Raw genomic sequence first — 15,815 nt, forward strand, 5'->3', positions numbered from 1 at the left:
GCCCAATACTAGTATTACATATATTTCAATATAGATATTTTTCTCACATCGCTTCAAGATTTCAGATATTCAAGATGTTCTGTATCTTTATCTGAATGTTACCAGCAGCTGATGTGAAATTATATCAACATCCAGTATTATTTGTCTGAAAAGATCCCCAAAAGCTTTGCAGAAAATCATGAGGAAATTATTTCCTGAAGTCAGTAGTTTTTAAGTCATTGAGGGAGACAAAATACACATTTAACAAAATACACATTTCTCCAATAATATTTCAACAGCTGTCTCTTTGACAGACAAGCACCAACCTTTACACGACATCATTTTGGCATACTTAGAGTAGCCAGTTTATATACCAAAATATTTGCCAATATAGGAATAAATGCCAAATCTCAGAATGGACTAAGAGTGCACAATTACTGTAATTACAGCCTTGACAAGAAATCCTTCATGCTTATCAAATAAATTTTTGGAATGCTTTAGAATAAATTCCATCCAACATGGGCTGTGATGGACAGGGTGCTTATACTAAGTCTTAGTGTTGAAGCAACTCATTCCTTTTCTGAGCCTATTATCTATCAGCTCTACAGACTGCACTGAGAGGATACATTCGGCAAGATAATGCTTCCATAATTAATGACGCTGCTCACATTGCTTCTGCTATAGGCTGCTCACAGGTATTACCATACCAATTCCTGCTTGCTTTCCAATTTCTAGTTTCAGCAGTTACTTCAAATTGAAAGATGGGCTCGCAGTGGTGATGAGGGTATGAACCCAGGTTTTCAGGGGGGTTTTCCCTTCACGTTCTAAATACAATGGCTTCAATGCAGCCACCATTCAGCAGCTGTAGCACAGCTTGTCTGACACTCCCAGAATGCAGATAAAGATACTGAAATCTTTGGGGACCAGCTGCCCACCTCACAAACATGACTCTTTAGAATTTAGAAATTCTAAAACTGTACCACTAGTAAAATAAAAACTAAAGACAAAACAAACAATGTGTTGCAGCAACCAAGGAAACCAGCAACCAGCCTAAATAGGCTCAGCTAAATTCCCAATCCCATGCTGAGAAAATAGCCAGGTCTTAACAGTTTTCTGAAAAGCCAACACAATACAGGTCAACCTAATTTCAGGTGGTATGGTACTCCAGAAGACAACAAGAAAAGGCATGGTTCCTGGGTCCCATAAGATAGCACTTCTAATATATATGGGATCCAGAACATACCCCTCTTATCAGATCTGACAAGACACTTAGAGATGTAGATGGTCTAGGTATGGTATTAATCTAAAGGAAATAAATTCATTTTAAAAATGTCATTTCAATATGCATATTTAAAAAATTAGCAAAACTGCATCTCGTAGGCCAGGGCATTTTTGTACAAAGTGATATCCCATTTAGCAACTTAATTATCTGTTAATCAGCTTGTTGAGCTCATGAATATTTGACTTAATTTTATGAAGGAAAATCTTAAGAAGTCAGAGTCTTTTCACTTTGGGTTGCTGAAAATCCTGTTGAGTTTTATTTTAAAATCTGTAAAATTAGCAAAGTTGAAGCTTCAAACATTTAGTGCCAAGATAAGAAGAGTGTTAACTTTTTTTCTTTTGTAAAGCTATGTGTTCGTAACAGAGCAATTAAGAAAAAAGCACAAGAGGCAATATAAGAGCCTTGGTAGTACAGGGGTTTAAGGCACCCTGTTATTAAGCTGGTTATTAAGACCAGCTGCCTGCAATTACTGCAGGGTTCGAATCTCGCCAAGGCTCAAGGTTGACTCAGCCTTCCATCCTTTCTAAGGTAGGTGAAATGAGGACCCAGTTGTGGGGGCAATAAGCTGACTTTGTTTAAATATACAAAAAGGATGAAGGCTATTGCTGAGCACATTGTAAGCCGCCCTGAGTCTTCGGAGAAGGGCGGCATATAAATCAAATTAAAAAAAATAATAATAATGGTATACTCCCATTTTATAAACAAATAAGACAAATACTCCCATACAGATTGGCAATTATGTAATGAGGAATAGAAACCTGTGGGCAGCTAAGGCAGATCTGTCTTGAACTAGTTTGGCACACCTTAACATGCTACTATTTCATAATACCAATATAGGGAAAGATTCAGACTATCACAGGTAGAGTAGCATTTCATGCAGACCAAAAGTATCAAGCTGAACAGCTCTACCCCTGCTTCTTCTTAAAAGCTCAATTCAGTTGATATATTGTTGAATTAGTTTTTAGGGATAGCCTCTCCATTCAGTAGGCTCATCCTGGAATATCTTCATGCAGGAACTAAGATTATACTCTGTAATGTAAATCAGAAAATGTACTAGTCATTCCTATAGAGGTCCAGCTTCAAATTTCAAGCTCTTTTCAGAACATTATCCTGCTCATACAAAAAAACCCAACAACAAACCTATGGGATTCAGATGCAGAGTCACCTGTTGTACTTTTACTTGACTGAATTAAAGAAGAATTTTGAGTTTATGTCTCTTGTATTTATACACAATTGTATTTATACACAATCTCAAGTATTTATACACAATTTTATTATAGAACATTCCTTCTTCTTGTCCTGCTGGCTTTCTTTCCCACAAACCTAGGGTTTTTAGTTTTTTCTTATTCATAATTAGTGGTCCAATGTGCTGTAGTTGTTAACGCACCAGGCTAGAAAGCAGGAAACTATGAATTCTACTCCTTGTCAGGGTTCCAAGTAACACCCCCAATGAAAAGAAACTCCAAGGCTTGGATTTTCTCAAAGCTACAATTTATTAGAGATGTCATATTGGCACATCTAGGAAAACCCGAATCTGAGAACTTCCAGGTTTTCTCCATCCAAAAGAAAGTTCAAGTCCCTGTCCAGCACCCACATGTCCATCACACGATCTAATCAGGCACCATCCAAATCTGAAGATGCCTCCCAATCACTTCTTCGCAGCTGCAGGGCAAAGCGGCCTTGACTTTCTGGAAAGAACGTTATTCAGACTACTACATATCACCTACTCCATACAATTCCCCCTCCCATTTTCCCCCGTGTAGAAATTGTGGCAGGCCTGAAGGCTCAAAGGTAAAAGATGGCTTCCAGGTCCGACACTCCTGCCTTGGGTCAGTTACTCTCTCTCAGTGCTAAAAAGGAGCCAGTGGCAAATCACCCCACTCCACCTCACCCCCCCAAAAAACGTGTAGGAAACTACATGGATTAATCCAGGCAGTTGCCAGGAATCAATACTGACTCAGGAGCACCCCCCCACCCCCAAAAAATCATGTCTTTACTTAGCACTAACATAATCGTTTTAAAGAATGGATGGCAGAAATCCACTTAATGAGATTATGGTGGCGATTAGGATTTATTAAATTGTTAAGCTTAAGTCTATGTCATATTATATCACTTTCTCTTGCTGATTCTGAGGAGGAAAGGAAAATAACTTACTCAAGTCCTTGGGTTAACCAGATGATGGGGATTGAGATATTAGCAGAAAATCTTGCTAATTCAGATAAGGTTCTCTAACAGAACAAGTGTTCAAGACCACAGCAGAATCACACAAAGCCTTGGATAGACTACTTACATATCCTGCCTGCTCCTGTTTGAGTCCAATTAAATATACTGTAAAGAAATAGTTTCTTCCTGGCAAACACAGAAATTGACCTCTGAAATCTATTACAGCTTTTCTTAACCTGAAACTCTCTAGATACATTTGGCATGACTATATTTGTGGACTATACCTGGAATCATGGAGAAGTAGAGCCTACTAAGATAGCTCAGGCTGCATTTTAATCATCTGTCAGTATACTCCACATACTTCTAAATTGATGGGGTAAAAGTCATAGGGCGGTAGCTTGCAAGGTAATTTCTAAACTATAAATCATAACTTGCACATAACAAAGCACAAGAGCTTAGGGTAAAAATCAGGTTTGGATTCTACTTATGATGTATGGTTCAAACCAGATGTGTGCTTATTATTGAGAATGCTGTGTATGGCACAAGTACTACTAAGATAAGCAACACAGGTTATACTTTCGTTAACTTACTAAAAAGTATTATTTGAAAATCTCAATTTACCTAGGTCATGATGGGCTGCACATAGCAATTATTTATGATCTCATAAGGTGATAATCATGGCACACATACACACAAAATTGAAATATAAGGGGAGTCAGTGGCAAAGACCATGAATCCATAAATGAAATAAAAGGTAAAATTACTGTATGACTATAAACTAAGAGAAAGGGAAATGATGTAATAGGTTTGAATGAAAAGGTTTGATTTTGTGAATTAGAGTAATTGAATGCATCAATATCTGCAGGGGAATGAAAAGGGAAGGACCAAATATGAGTTCTGGGAAAGATTATGCAAATTCTAAATATATTAAATTCCAGGTGAAAAAATATTCCATTAGGTGACATAAATGGATGAGAGACAAGAGAACTCATAGTTCATAAAAATGAATGGATAAGAGACTCAGTGAATAAAAATGGTGACAGGTATTTGGATTGAAAAAGTTTTGTTTCAAACACAAGATTTAAGCACAAGTCTATACATATGTTCACATGGCAAAGAATAAATACAAATCTAGAGACATACAATACTAAGAAAAGCTAAAAAAAAAACTAGAACAGTTCTGAATGTGAAAAAGGCCATTATTTGGCAATATCAAGAGTCAACCTTGGGCAAGATTGGATATGGGAGAAATGAAACAACTAGAGAGAAAGTAAAAGGATTATACAAAGGGAATATACAAGCTATGTATGAAAAGTTATAAAACAATGAAAATAGCAGGTGCTTGGAACAAAATAAATTACCAAGTGCTACAGAAATATGGAACAATAATGAGTAGAATAGAAAAGGATGCCTCTGGAATAATGTGAAAATGAAAATTACTCTTGAAAAAATGAGGATGTATATAGATAGAAAAAATAGATGCAAAAAAGTAATTGAATGAAACAAGGAACTGTAAAGATTAAAAAAATAGAGAGAATGCAAAATGATTTTGACTGAAGTTAACTTATTATTCTGAAAGTGAGTGAAGATGTCTCCAGCAAAATGAAACTTAACTGAAATAAGTATGATGAAATGAATTGTGATGAAACAGCAACATTTAGAAACTTTAGAAATACTAGCAATATGTCAAATATTACATTTTCAACAAATATAAATCCAAGAATAGTTGCAAAAAATGTCATAAAATGCCTTGAGGATGTTGACAAATGTTTAAGCTGCAGATATGACAATATAACAGAGAAAAAATGTATAACAATTATAAGAATATCTTGTTTCCCTGTACAAAGGGAAAGTTAACAAGAGTCAAAGAAAAAACTTCAAGGCAATTACTTTATTATTAAGTGTGTTTATGAAGTGAACCAAATTCGACAAGTTTTGAATCAGTCAAGTGCTGAGTGTAAAGTGAAAAGTCTTGAGTAACAGGAAGGAAAGTTGTTTGAAAGTTGTTGCCACCTGCCAAAAGGACTCCATCTCATCTCTATAGGCTGGCTGGAAGAGTAGCTTGCTGATGGATTTCAGCTCTATGCAGAGCTCAAACCCTCTGGCATGCAGCCTTTTCACTCTCCAAAAAAAAAAAGAAAGAAAGAAAAAGCCTGCTAGAAGGCAGGTGGCTGTTTTGCTCTGTCTACATAACAACCTGGGATATAACCTAACAACCGCAAATAGGAGTGCCAGAATTATGGTAGTTGAATGAAGTGGTCACATTGACATCTTGTTTAACAACCGTTTCACTCAACAACCAAAATTCCAATCCCAATTGTGGTCATATCGTATCATGCCTTTCGTTTCTTTGTTCATTATTTCTTACTACTTTAGGGCATTTCATGTCATGCCACTTAACCCAAAAGGAAATGTGAAGGGTATTTATATAGATACCTTCTAATTTTAAACTGATTTAAAACAAGACTTCAGCATTAATATTTATAAAATAAACAGAAGCTGAACAGATGGCATTTGACATTTTTAATCCATGGAGCAAAAAAGCCTTTAGACTTACCTACTGAGAAAGATAAATTTTGTTTTAGGTCATAGGCACAAATGGCACTGGATCCTGCACAATCTCCTGCACCACCACAGGGATTTATTTTATAATGTACTCTATCAGGATCAACAGCTTCCCATGTATAACTGGAAAAAAAGGACGGAAAGTATTATTGCTATGTTTTAACAAACTCAACAAATAACTGTTTAAACCCAAATTACTGTGCTCAAATATATCTTCATTCATCCATTTTTTCATCCACACTGACTTGCTCATTGTTAATACCATGCTTATGCGTTAATTCCGTGTTTTAATTAACATAAAGTTCTTGTACATTTTAAAAGTATTAATGAAATAATATAATTTTATTATTCATAATGATCCTAATGATAAAAACAAAAAGGAGTGTGGAAAATTATGTTATGAAGCTAACTCCTCCAAAGCCATTCCACTTGATAGCTTGAAGCTTAAATATTCTGAGGTGTCATATATACAAGGCAAAATATTTTATTTTGATGTTATAGTCATACAAAACTAATTTCATAGAGTTGACAGCAATTTTCTATTTTTACCAAAAGACATTTAAGATTCTTGAATTTGCATAAATAGTGGAGTATCTTCAGCATCTTTAAAAGTTAGTGACTAAGGAATCACAGTTAATTCTTCCAAACTGTGAGTGATAAGATTGGAAGAAGTTACAGCATTTGAACTAGATAATCTGCATTAACAAATACTTAAACTGTATAAATTGCCAAGATAGTAAATAAAACTTTTTAGTTCTGCGAAGTTTTAAAATATAAACAATTTTAAAGAACTGAGAATGCCTTCAATGGCATTCCTAGAATTAAAGACTTAATAAAGGAAATTCAACTTGGTAAAAGTGATCATTTTTTAAAAAAACACACATTTCAAGTTTTGAGCCAATGAAAATAAAGGTAAGAATTCATTTTCCCTTCTCATTGATTAGGGGTTACCTAATCAATACCTAATTACTGAAAAAAGCATCTTAATTATGAAGTACAAATCAGACAAAATTAGAATTTAAAGCTGAGGAACACAGCAAAGTGATTTCATTTGGCTGAATTCACATCATGCATTAAATATGATTGTTTAATAATGGCTTAAAAATTAGAGTAACTGACCTCACATATAGCAAGAAAGCCATACAAACTGCATTTGATTCAGCCCTGGGTACAAACCATGCCATTGCAACACATCATTTTCCATCTATAGCAGTGGTTTCCTACCTTTTTTTGGCCATGGCCCACCTAAGCATCTCAAAAAATATTTGTCTCCCCTCCCCACATATTATTCTTACTATTCAAAAAGTAAACTCCTACTCAGAAGAGGAAGCCTAACTTGGTTTAAACAAGGTTCCAATTGCCCCCATTAAAAAATCAAATTGCTCCCCTGTGGGGTGTGGGCCCCATGTTGGGAACCATTGATCTACAGCAAGGGTAGAATCAGGAAAGGAGATCTAAATCTTCACCTAATTTCTAGTTAATCAACACAGATTTTTAAGTTCCAAGCGCTTGACAAAAAAAGAGCTATCCCCTTATTACCTTCATAGAAACAGCTAGCAAACTCAAGGGTGGAAAAGCAAATTATTTGCATGAAAGCATCAGTGAAAACTAATTTTAATGCTGGTCATTTGCTCTTTTTCTTCAATGCTTTACTTTTCAGAGCATGAATTTTATGCTTGGTGAATATTAGTAATTCTAATGAAAAAGCTAAATAGATCCTGCAAACCTAAAAGTTGAACACCCTAGTTTAGCATTTTAGAGAAAAAAACACACCATCTGAATATATAGCATAGATAGATAGATAGATAGATAGATAGATAGATAGATAGATAGATATAGATATATTGATATAGATATATAGATATTAAGCATGCAAAGATCATAAAACACAAGTTTCATTTTAAAGACATTTGTCTATGATTACTTGAATAGACTTTTCACGAATTCTTATATTTTTAAAAACTTTTATTACTAACCTAAGTTACAATTATGTCTGACTTCTAAATATATATAGAAGTATCAGATGGTAGTGAACTGGGGGGAAAAGTGTCAGCAAACCTAGCTATAATCATTAACTAAGAATCAAAACTTACATGCCTTTATTTTAAAATGCTAATTAAATTGTACAATTAAACATGTGTTTTCAAGAATGTTTTTTCACTGCACATATATTTTTTGAAATGTCTATATTCTTCTCAAAATATATTTCTCTAATATTGTTTTACCTGTTATGTGGTTAGGCACAAACTTTCCATAATAGCTGTAAATGATTCAGCTATAGGCCTAGACAGCTAACTAGATGAATCACGACAAAAAGTGATTCAAACATTGGAGCTAACTGCTCTGTACTATACTGTATATAAAGCTTTTCTGAGCTTTGTTCCCAATCATGTGACTGTCAGTCAACCAGGATGTCTTAAAGTACACAAAGGCAGACAGAAACAATTGTTTAATATCACAAAATATGGTATTTCTGTCCTCACTGAGATTATTCTGTAAATCAGTTGTTCTACTTTTATAGCACGACAAGATTAGCCTATCCATAAAAATTAAGGACTTGGTCAGAGAAATGGGGTTTTTTTACAGGTAGTCGACTTATTATCAAGATTAAGACTAGAATCTTGGTTGTTGAGTGAAGCAGTGATTAAATGGGATGCCTACACGACCACTTTGCTTAACAACTGCAATCTCAGCTCTTCCATTTGTGGTCCTTAAGTAGATGGCATAAAAGAACTGCTTGCCCAGCAGCAAGATTGGCCTTTGCGCAATGCTGGAAGAATGCAAGGATGCCCTCCAATGACTTAATAATCAAAAACATCTTTGACTGCGCTGAAATGGACAAACTAACATTGGAATTGAAAGGAATGACAGACTTGGAGTATTATGTATCATGGGAGAAATGGTACAAATGGATTGAAAATAGAAAAATAAAATAGATTCAGATATAATACAATTTGATGAAATAAAGTGCATAGAGTACAATAATTTAGTAATGACATGTCATGTAAAAGGTCACAGTTCTGCACACACAAAAATTTTTTTGTATTTATGTTTTTGTTTTTTGTTTAAAAATTAATAAAATGTTTTTTTTAAAAAAAAACTGCCTACCAAAAGAGGGCAGGCAGCTATCCTCTGTGAGCAGAAGGGAAGATGTGCGCTAAGGTGCAGGAACGGAGCTTCAATCTTCAGAATCATTTCGTTTGTCCAGCCCAACACAAGGAGTTCCCTTCCCCTCCGTGTATGAAAGGGAACTCCTGCACTGGGCTGGAGGAACGAAGCTTGGATCTTTGCAATCCATGCATCATTTCTGCAGCCTGACAAAGTCAATGGGGAGGTTGCATGGGAAATTGAAAGCTGCCAACACCTAGAGAAGTTTACAAATGGTGATCAAATAATTGTGAGGTGCTTGGCAACTGGTCTTAAGCATAAACAGATTGCCAAGCACTCACATCACCATCACATGATGGGGGGAGGGGTTAGGAGTGGCAAGATGTTTTACAATGACTGAAAGTGCTTTACAGACTAGTCTCCCTTTCCAAGCTGTTGTAACTTGAAACGGTAATTAAACGACTGATCTAAATGACTGATCGTAAGTCAAAGACTACCTGTAATTAAGTATTATTATTTACTCTTTTATTTGCCGGGCTTCTATGGCACTCTAACAAAAAATAATTTTTTAAATTAAACATATTTAACTGTATTGGAACAAAAATATTCAATTACCTGTTTTGATCATTGTGTTACATATGAAACATATTTGTTAAATTGTCAGGTTGCTATAAATTCATTCTATCTTTGAAGTGACAATGAGAAAACTCTTGTATCTTCCAAGGGTAGATTTTAATTTCTGATCGCATACTGCTTATCTGTAACTCCTCTCCTGAGCTTGAAATGCCTTTTCAGGGTATGCACAGCCCCATCTGCTCTGTAGTTCTAATCTCAGGAGAAGGCTTTCCTTGAGTTTGCCATGTAATGTTTACAAGGTACTAAAAATATTTTAAAAAGTTCTAAAACTATAAAGATTTTTTAACTTCCCTTCCAGCTCAGAACAAAGTTAGGTTTGTGAAAGTAACATACAGTCACTTTGGCAAATGAACCTTGATGATTATGATACATTGTATGATACAATGACCAAATTCATATATCATATATAAGCCATTATGTAGTTGGTCTGAATCAAGTTTAGCATACTGCATGAAACCAGTAGCTGAGGTTTGCTTCAATGGCATGTTTTCACCAACCCCAAACAAGTTATATTATTACTGTAATGAACTCAACAGATGAAATCTTGATTTTTTAAAAAAGTGGTATATTTATTTCTTGGCCAATCCAATCAATTGATTGATGATGGAAGGCTGTAGAAATTCATTTTGCTATTTTGGAGGATAATAGTACCAGGAAGATTGATTGCCCCCCTAGACTGTTATATAAATATAGAACATAAAATTAACAATTTTAAAGTCATAATTACCATCTTGAAAAATCTTTACATGTATTAACTAAGCAATTATTCAGTTATTAGTTATTAATGATACTAAGCAGGATTAATTGAGCTCTTACTCTCTCCATTCTTAATGCAATTCTATATACTTTAAGAAACAAGTTCTCCTATACGTAAGCCCCCGGAAATACATAAGATCCCCGACCTCCGGGTATTTCGCTGTGCACTGAAGACCCTGTTGTTCCGCCAGGCTGGGCTATCGACATGATAATTTTAAATTGGGGTATTTTAAATTTCTGGGGTTTTAAATGGAGTCAAATTTATTTAATAATTTTAAATTTTAAATTGATGTTTGTCTTGTGTTTTTAAATAGGCTGTACACCGCCCTGAGTCCTTCGGGAGAAGGGCGGTATAGAAATAAAATTATTATTATTATTATTATTATTATTATTATTATTATTATTATTATTATTATTATTATTATTATTATTCTTACATATGTATGCATACATACACTCCAACAAATAATAATAATAATAATAATAATAATTATTATTATTATTATTATTATTATTATTATTCTACATATGTATGCATACATACACTCCAACAGCTACAACTTCTGAAACATCTTTTGTGTGCTTGAAAATTAATCACGTTCAAGTCTCCAAGTAATACCAGTACTTTAGCCTGGGAAGTTAGAAAAATATCCCAGAAGGCGGCAAACCTCTGTAGTGCTGCTAAGAATATTAATGAATACTTCCATGAAGACTTCACTAAGACTTGAACTCAACTTGAAGATGTTTGTTTTCCCTTTCCATCTCTATAAAGAAATTACATATAATTTATTTGGAATATAAACCCCACAAAATTCTATGGTATGTAGATCATTAATTTTTCTTTTTGAAACTCTGTAATTCCTTAGTTCGGGGCAGAGTCAGGGCAACTGAATGCAGTTGAGCGTTCACTGGCTAGATGCCCTTCCTGACACCTACAGGGAGTTTGCCACAGATATTTTCTCTTTGCATCCTGAGAAACATCTGGTATTACCTAGGATTGAACTCTCAACCCTCTGAATGGGAGGTGAGCATCTTCCCCACTAGGCTACCACACCGCTCAAATCTTAATTTGATTAATAAATAATAAATATAACTGTGCTACAAATAGTGATGGAATGAGAAAAAAATTTCAGGAAATTCTAACTTAAGAGCAGGTCAGAAAATTGGCTTCTATTTTTATGAACAAATTAAGACATTGGACAATAGCTCTGTGCAATATAAGCACTGTTGATGTCTAGTAATGACCAATCAACAAAAATAAGCTTTTCTCCCAACTAAAACACAGACTTCTGAATCATGACAAAATAATACACAGCTAAAAGGGTATCATTTTGCATGAGCTTAATTTGCATTAGATTAATGTAACCTTTAATGAAAAAAAATATAATTGTAGACAGACTATGATTAAAGAGAATTGGCTTGGATTTTTGCTATTTTTAATTCTTAGATTATATGCTATTCAGAACCAATTGAAAGAGACAAAATAAATAAAACAATGAGCTAATTAGTTTCTAATGCTCATAATTGATTAACTGAAATACCTTCACTGGAAAGACAATAGTTATGTTCTCCAAAGTGTCATTTGGAGATTCCAAGTGGCTTACATGAACTTGTTATAAAGGAGACCCAAATATTTTTGTCAAAAATTTAAATATATATTTCATTTTAGTTATGAAAGGAATCATACAAAGTTCTATATCACTTATGAAAAAAACATTTGTCTGCTGCTGTTGGTGCCTTAGATATTGCTCTGAAGGGAGAAAGAATTCACAATTAAATGCTGCATTCAGAGAAAGTGAAAATGAAGAAAAACAAAAGTCCAGGTTGCATTTACTAGTGGTGCAGTCTTTATATGTTTTTAACAATTATACATTACCATAAGTGCTTCATTTACACTTGCTTATATATGAAATAAAGCAAGCACAACATACATTTCCAGTGCTCTTCTACACAGTGGGTATAATTTCTTTGGTACTGCCTTAGACTATACTACTGAGGAAGCAGAGATTTCATATTAATCTGAGGACCCAGATTGTTGGGGGCAATATACTGACTCTGTAAACCGCTTAGAGAGGGCTGTAAAAGTAGCTATATCCTAAACTAACCAGAGTCTGGGATTATGCCTTCCAGAAAAAGATTGTGGCTCAGTAGGAGAGTGCATGTAATACATTCTTACCATCATCAGGAAAAGTTGAGAAAATTTCCTGTCTATCACTCTGTTGCTCGTTTTAATGAGCTATTTAAGCTATATAGTCAAAATCTGGTGTACTGTAGTATGAAGCAGCTTCAGCTAACCTTTCACCTTAATATAACAGATAATGGTCCCCTATCTACATACACCTGGTTCACATAACATGCTGAATTATGTGTTTCTTATGGTTATCACATGGTTTATTTAGCATGTTGTAAAAACCCAGCTGACCCAGGTATTACATTGGCTAAACTAACTATAACTGTACATATTGCATAAACTCAGCCAAACACACTGAACTAGAGGCCATTCATCAGCAACCTAAGAAATCCCAGCAGAAAGTTTTTAGAGCCAGTTCATTCTCTTATGTGAAAGGTACTTTCTTTCACCCCAATCTCTTTTCTTTTGCCTAACTTGGGAAAGAAACGGGTTTTTCTTGCTGTTTAGGTTCACAACAGCCCCTATATTTAAAGACTGTTCTGAACAACCCTGATCTCTAAACCACAAAGCATTTAGGTAGTTTGTCAGTTTGCTTACAGAGGAAACCTGAACAAAGAAATTAATAGCACTCCGCAATAGCGTTTAATAAGAGAAATACTACACAAACATGTGTTAAGCTTAGGAATTTTGTGCGGGTTAAATTTAGGAGACGGCACCATTTAAAGAAATGACAGCAGCTGTTACACCTCAGTGAAAATCATTAAAATCACGGCCTCCAAAATAGTATTATACTATAGCGAATGACATGCAGCAAACTTTTCGGGGAAACCAAGTTGTTGAACAAGGGGGGGTGATGCTGGTTATCTGAAACGCCAACTTTGTTCGGTTACTGTAAAAGGTCGCTTTTTCAATCGCAGTTCCTCTTAATTTAATCATGGGGTAAATCAGAGGAAGCGTAAAAAGGCAATTTGGAAATCTAAATGCGAAAGCACTCTTAAGGAAGTCATGCAAATGCGCATTTAAGGTTTCAACATGTCCACACTGCCTGCCAAAGAGAAAACGACCAGAGAAAACGAGGGTCACAACCCGGGACAATTTCCTTCGCAAACCATCCCTTCCCACAATGCTCCCGCGGAGCTGCAGCTGTCCCAAGCAAAGAGCGGAGTTCCCGGAGGGCTGGGCGCTTACTTGCATAGAGCCTGGTAACTGAAGGCGTCCTGGGCCGCTATGGTAGTGGAGTGGTCTCCCTTCTGGCCCGGGAGGAGAAGCAAGAAGAGGGCAGGCAGCCAGCGGAGCCGGAGGGCAGCAGCCCCGCAAGCTGCGGCGAACGCGACGACGCGTCCCATGGCAGGCCGAGGGAAAGCTCCGCGAAGGTTACTCGGCTAACATGAGCGAGCAGAAAGCGAGAAAGCGCACTGGCGGAGGAGTCATGTGACTCGCTCTCGCCCTCCCCTCCGTCCGCGCAGCGCCGGGTCACCTGACAAACCCGGAACTTGTCACGTGCTGGTAGTCATGTGAGGCGAGGCGCGAGGGTGATGGAAGCGCGCGCGGGTGGGGCAGGGAGGAGAAGGCAGGTGGCGCAATCAGGGGAGGGGCGCCTCCTCGCGCTTCTTTGAATGGGCCCTCGGGCTCCCTCGCCTGGGCGCGGCTTTGGTTGGCGCGGTTTAGATTAGAAGGAAAAAAAATCTCCTCGGTTGCCTCGGCTGGTAAGGGCTCGTTGGTGCCTGCGACGGCCATCTCTTGACACGGGGAACGAGAAAGACTTAGAACATACTTAGAATAATTATATTGTTGCTTTAAACGTACACCAGTCGGCATATATTAAAATGAATTCTTGTTGCGTACAGCTCTCAAAGGGTCACTCTTCCAATATACACTGCATAAACATGACAAATAAATGTGCGTATACCCACATATATGACACACAGAAAAAGCACGGTCTAGTTCGGATGTATTACGTGTACATAGCAAGAAAAGCAAATCTTGCCAGTTTACCAGACGGCATTGGGAACAAAGCTGTTACATAATCTAGTAGTCCTGCCAGAAATACTTCGAAACTTCCTCCCAGAGGGGAGCAATAGAAACAAACCGTAAAGTGGGTATGTGGGGTTTCTAACAATGCTTTGATATCTAAGCACCTATGGGTTATAAGCAGTATCAGCAGTGGGTTGCCCCCGGTTCGGACCGGTTCTGTAGAACTGGTAGTAAAACCAGAGGGAGGCTCCACCCACTGACCCTAACATCATCAGAAGCGATCTGCGCAAGAAGCAAGGCATGTGCGCGAGCAAAGGAATTGCACGTGGCCAATCCCATTGTGAACTAGTAGTAAAGGTAAGTAGAACCCACCCCTGAGCAATATCCTGAATGGGAAGCAAGCTTCCTATAATCTCAGCTGTCCTTACCACTCTCTGTATGGACTTTCTATCTGAGGCACTGCTGCCACCAAAACAAACAGTGATGCGGTTTGTTAAAACGCTCTCAATCGTGCCTCTGTAAAAAGTGGTCAGGACAGAAGGAGAGAGATGTGCTCTCCTCATCCGAGGCAGGAAATGCAGATGCTGGTTTGCACAAAAGGTGCATGAAGGAGTGAGCCGCAGGCTTAAAGAGAGATTCAGCTCTGTGGGGAAGACATTGCTCCAGAAGGCGAATCTCGCTTCTGTTGAATAATTAAAAGAATAGTGCAGATTGAACATACTTTAAAATTAGGAGTACTGCTTGATTATTGCTAGCCCCATTTTAGTAGACTGGTATTTTGTTTCTTAGGGCGGCGGGTCAGATGCCCCTGCAATGTCCCAGCGGGAGGTACAAACATAATTTCCTCCTATAATTGGTATTTGAAGGAATATTGCCCCTAGATGCCTCAAAATTATTATTTGTTTGAACTATCCTTTACAAAGTAACACCATCCAAGTTAGTGGCCGTCATTTATTTGAGTTAGCTGAATTGTAGCCCCATAGGGAGATAGACAGCAAGTAAATTTAACAAATATAATAATTATGTGCTGTATGAAGAGGTCCAACCAGTCACCATCATGTGACTTTTGTCCATGTGATCACAAATGGATAATGTATTATATTACAGTACTTATTAATTTAATTATTAATTTATTATTATTATTAATATAAAACAAATAATTCCCTCAACACTGTCAAACTATTTACTAAGTCTGCACTACTATTAATCTTCTCATCGTTC

General features: G+C 36.6%; 1 protein-coding gene across 1 annotated transcript in view; it reads right to left on the bottom strand.

The window, feature by feature from the left end:
- IGF2R (insulin like growth factor 2 receptor) overlaps positions 1–14,060 on the bottom strand; it is an 84,697-nt gene extending 70,637 nt beyond the window's left edge. The window contains exons 1-2 of the mRNA XM_070932619.1: positions 13,809–14,060; positions 5,982–6,112 (exon numbers count right to left, since the gene is read on the bottom strand). Coding sequence (XP_070788720.1) covers positions 5,982–6,112; positions 13,809–13,966 — 289 coding nt within the window. The 5' untranslated portion in view covers positions 13,967–14,060. The remainder of the gene's footprint in view (positions 1–5,981; positions 6,113–13,808) is intronic.
- Between the last annotated feature and the right edge of the window lie 1,755 nt (positions 14,061–15,815).

Source organism: Pituophis catenifer, unplaced genomic scaffold, assembly GCF_029215685.1.
Source record: "Pituophis catenifer annectens isolate HBS135680 unplaced genomic scaffold, rPitCat1.0.hap2 SCAF_1, whole genome shotgun sequence".
Lineage (NCBI taxonomy): Eukaryota > Metazoa > Chordata > Lepidosauria > Squamata > Colubridae > Pituophis > Pituophis catenifer.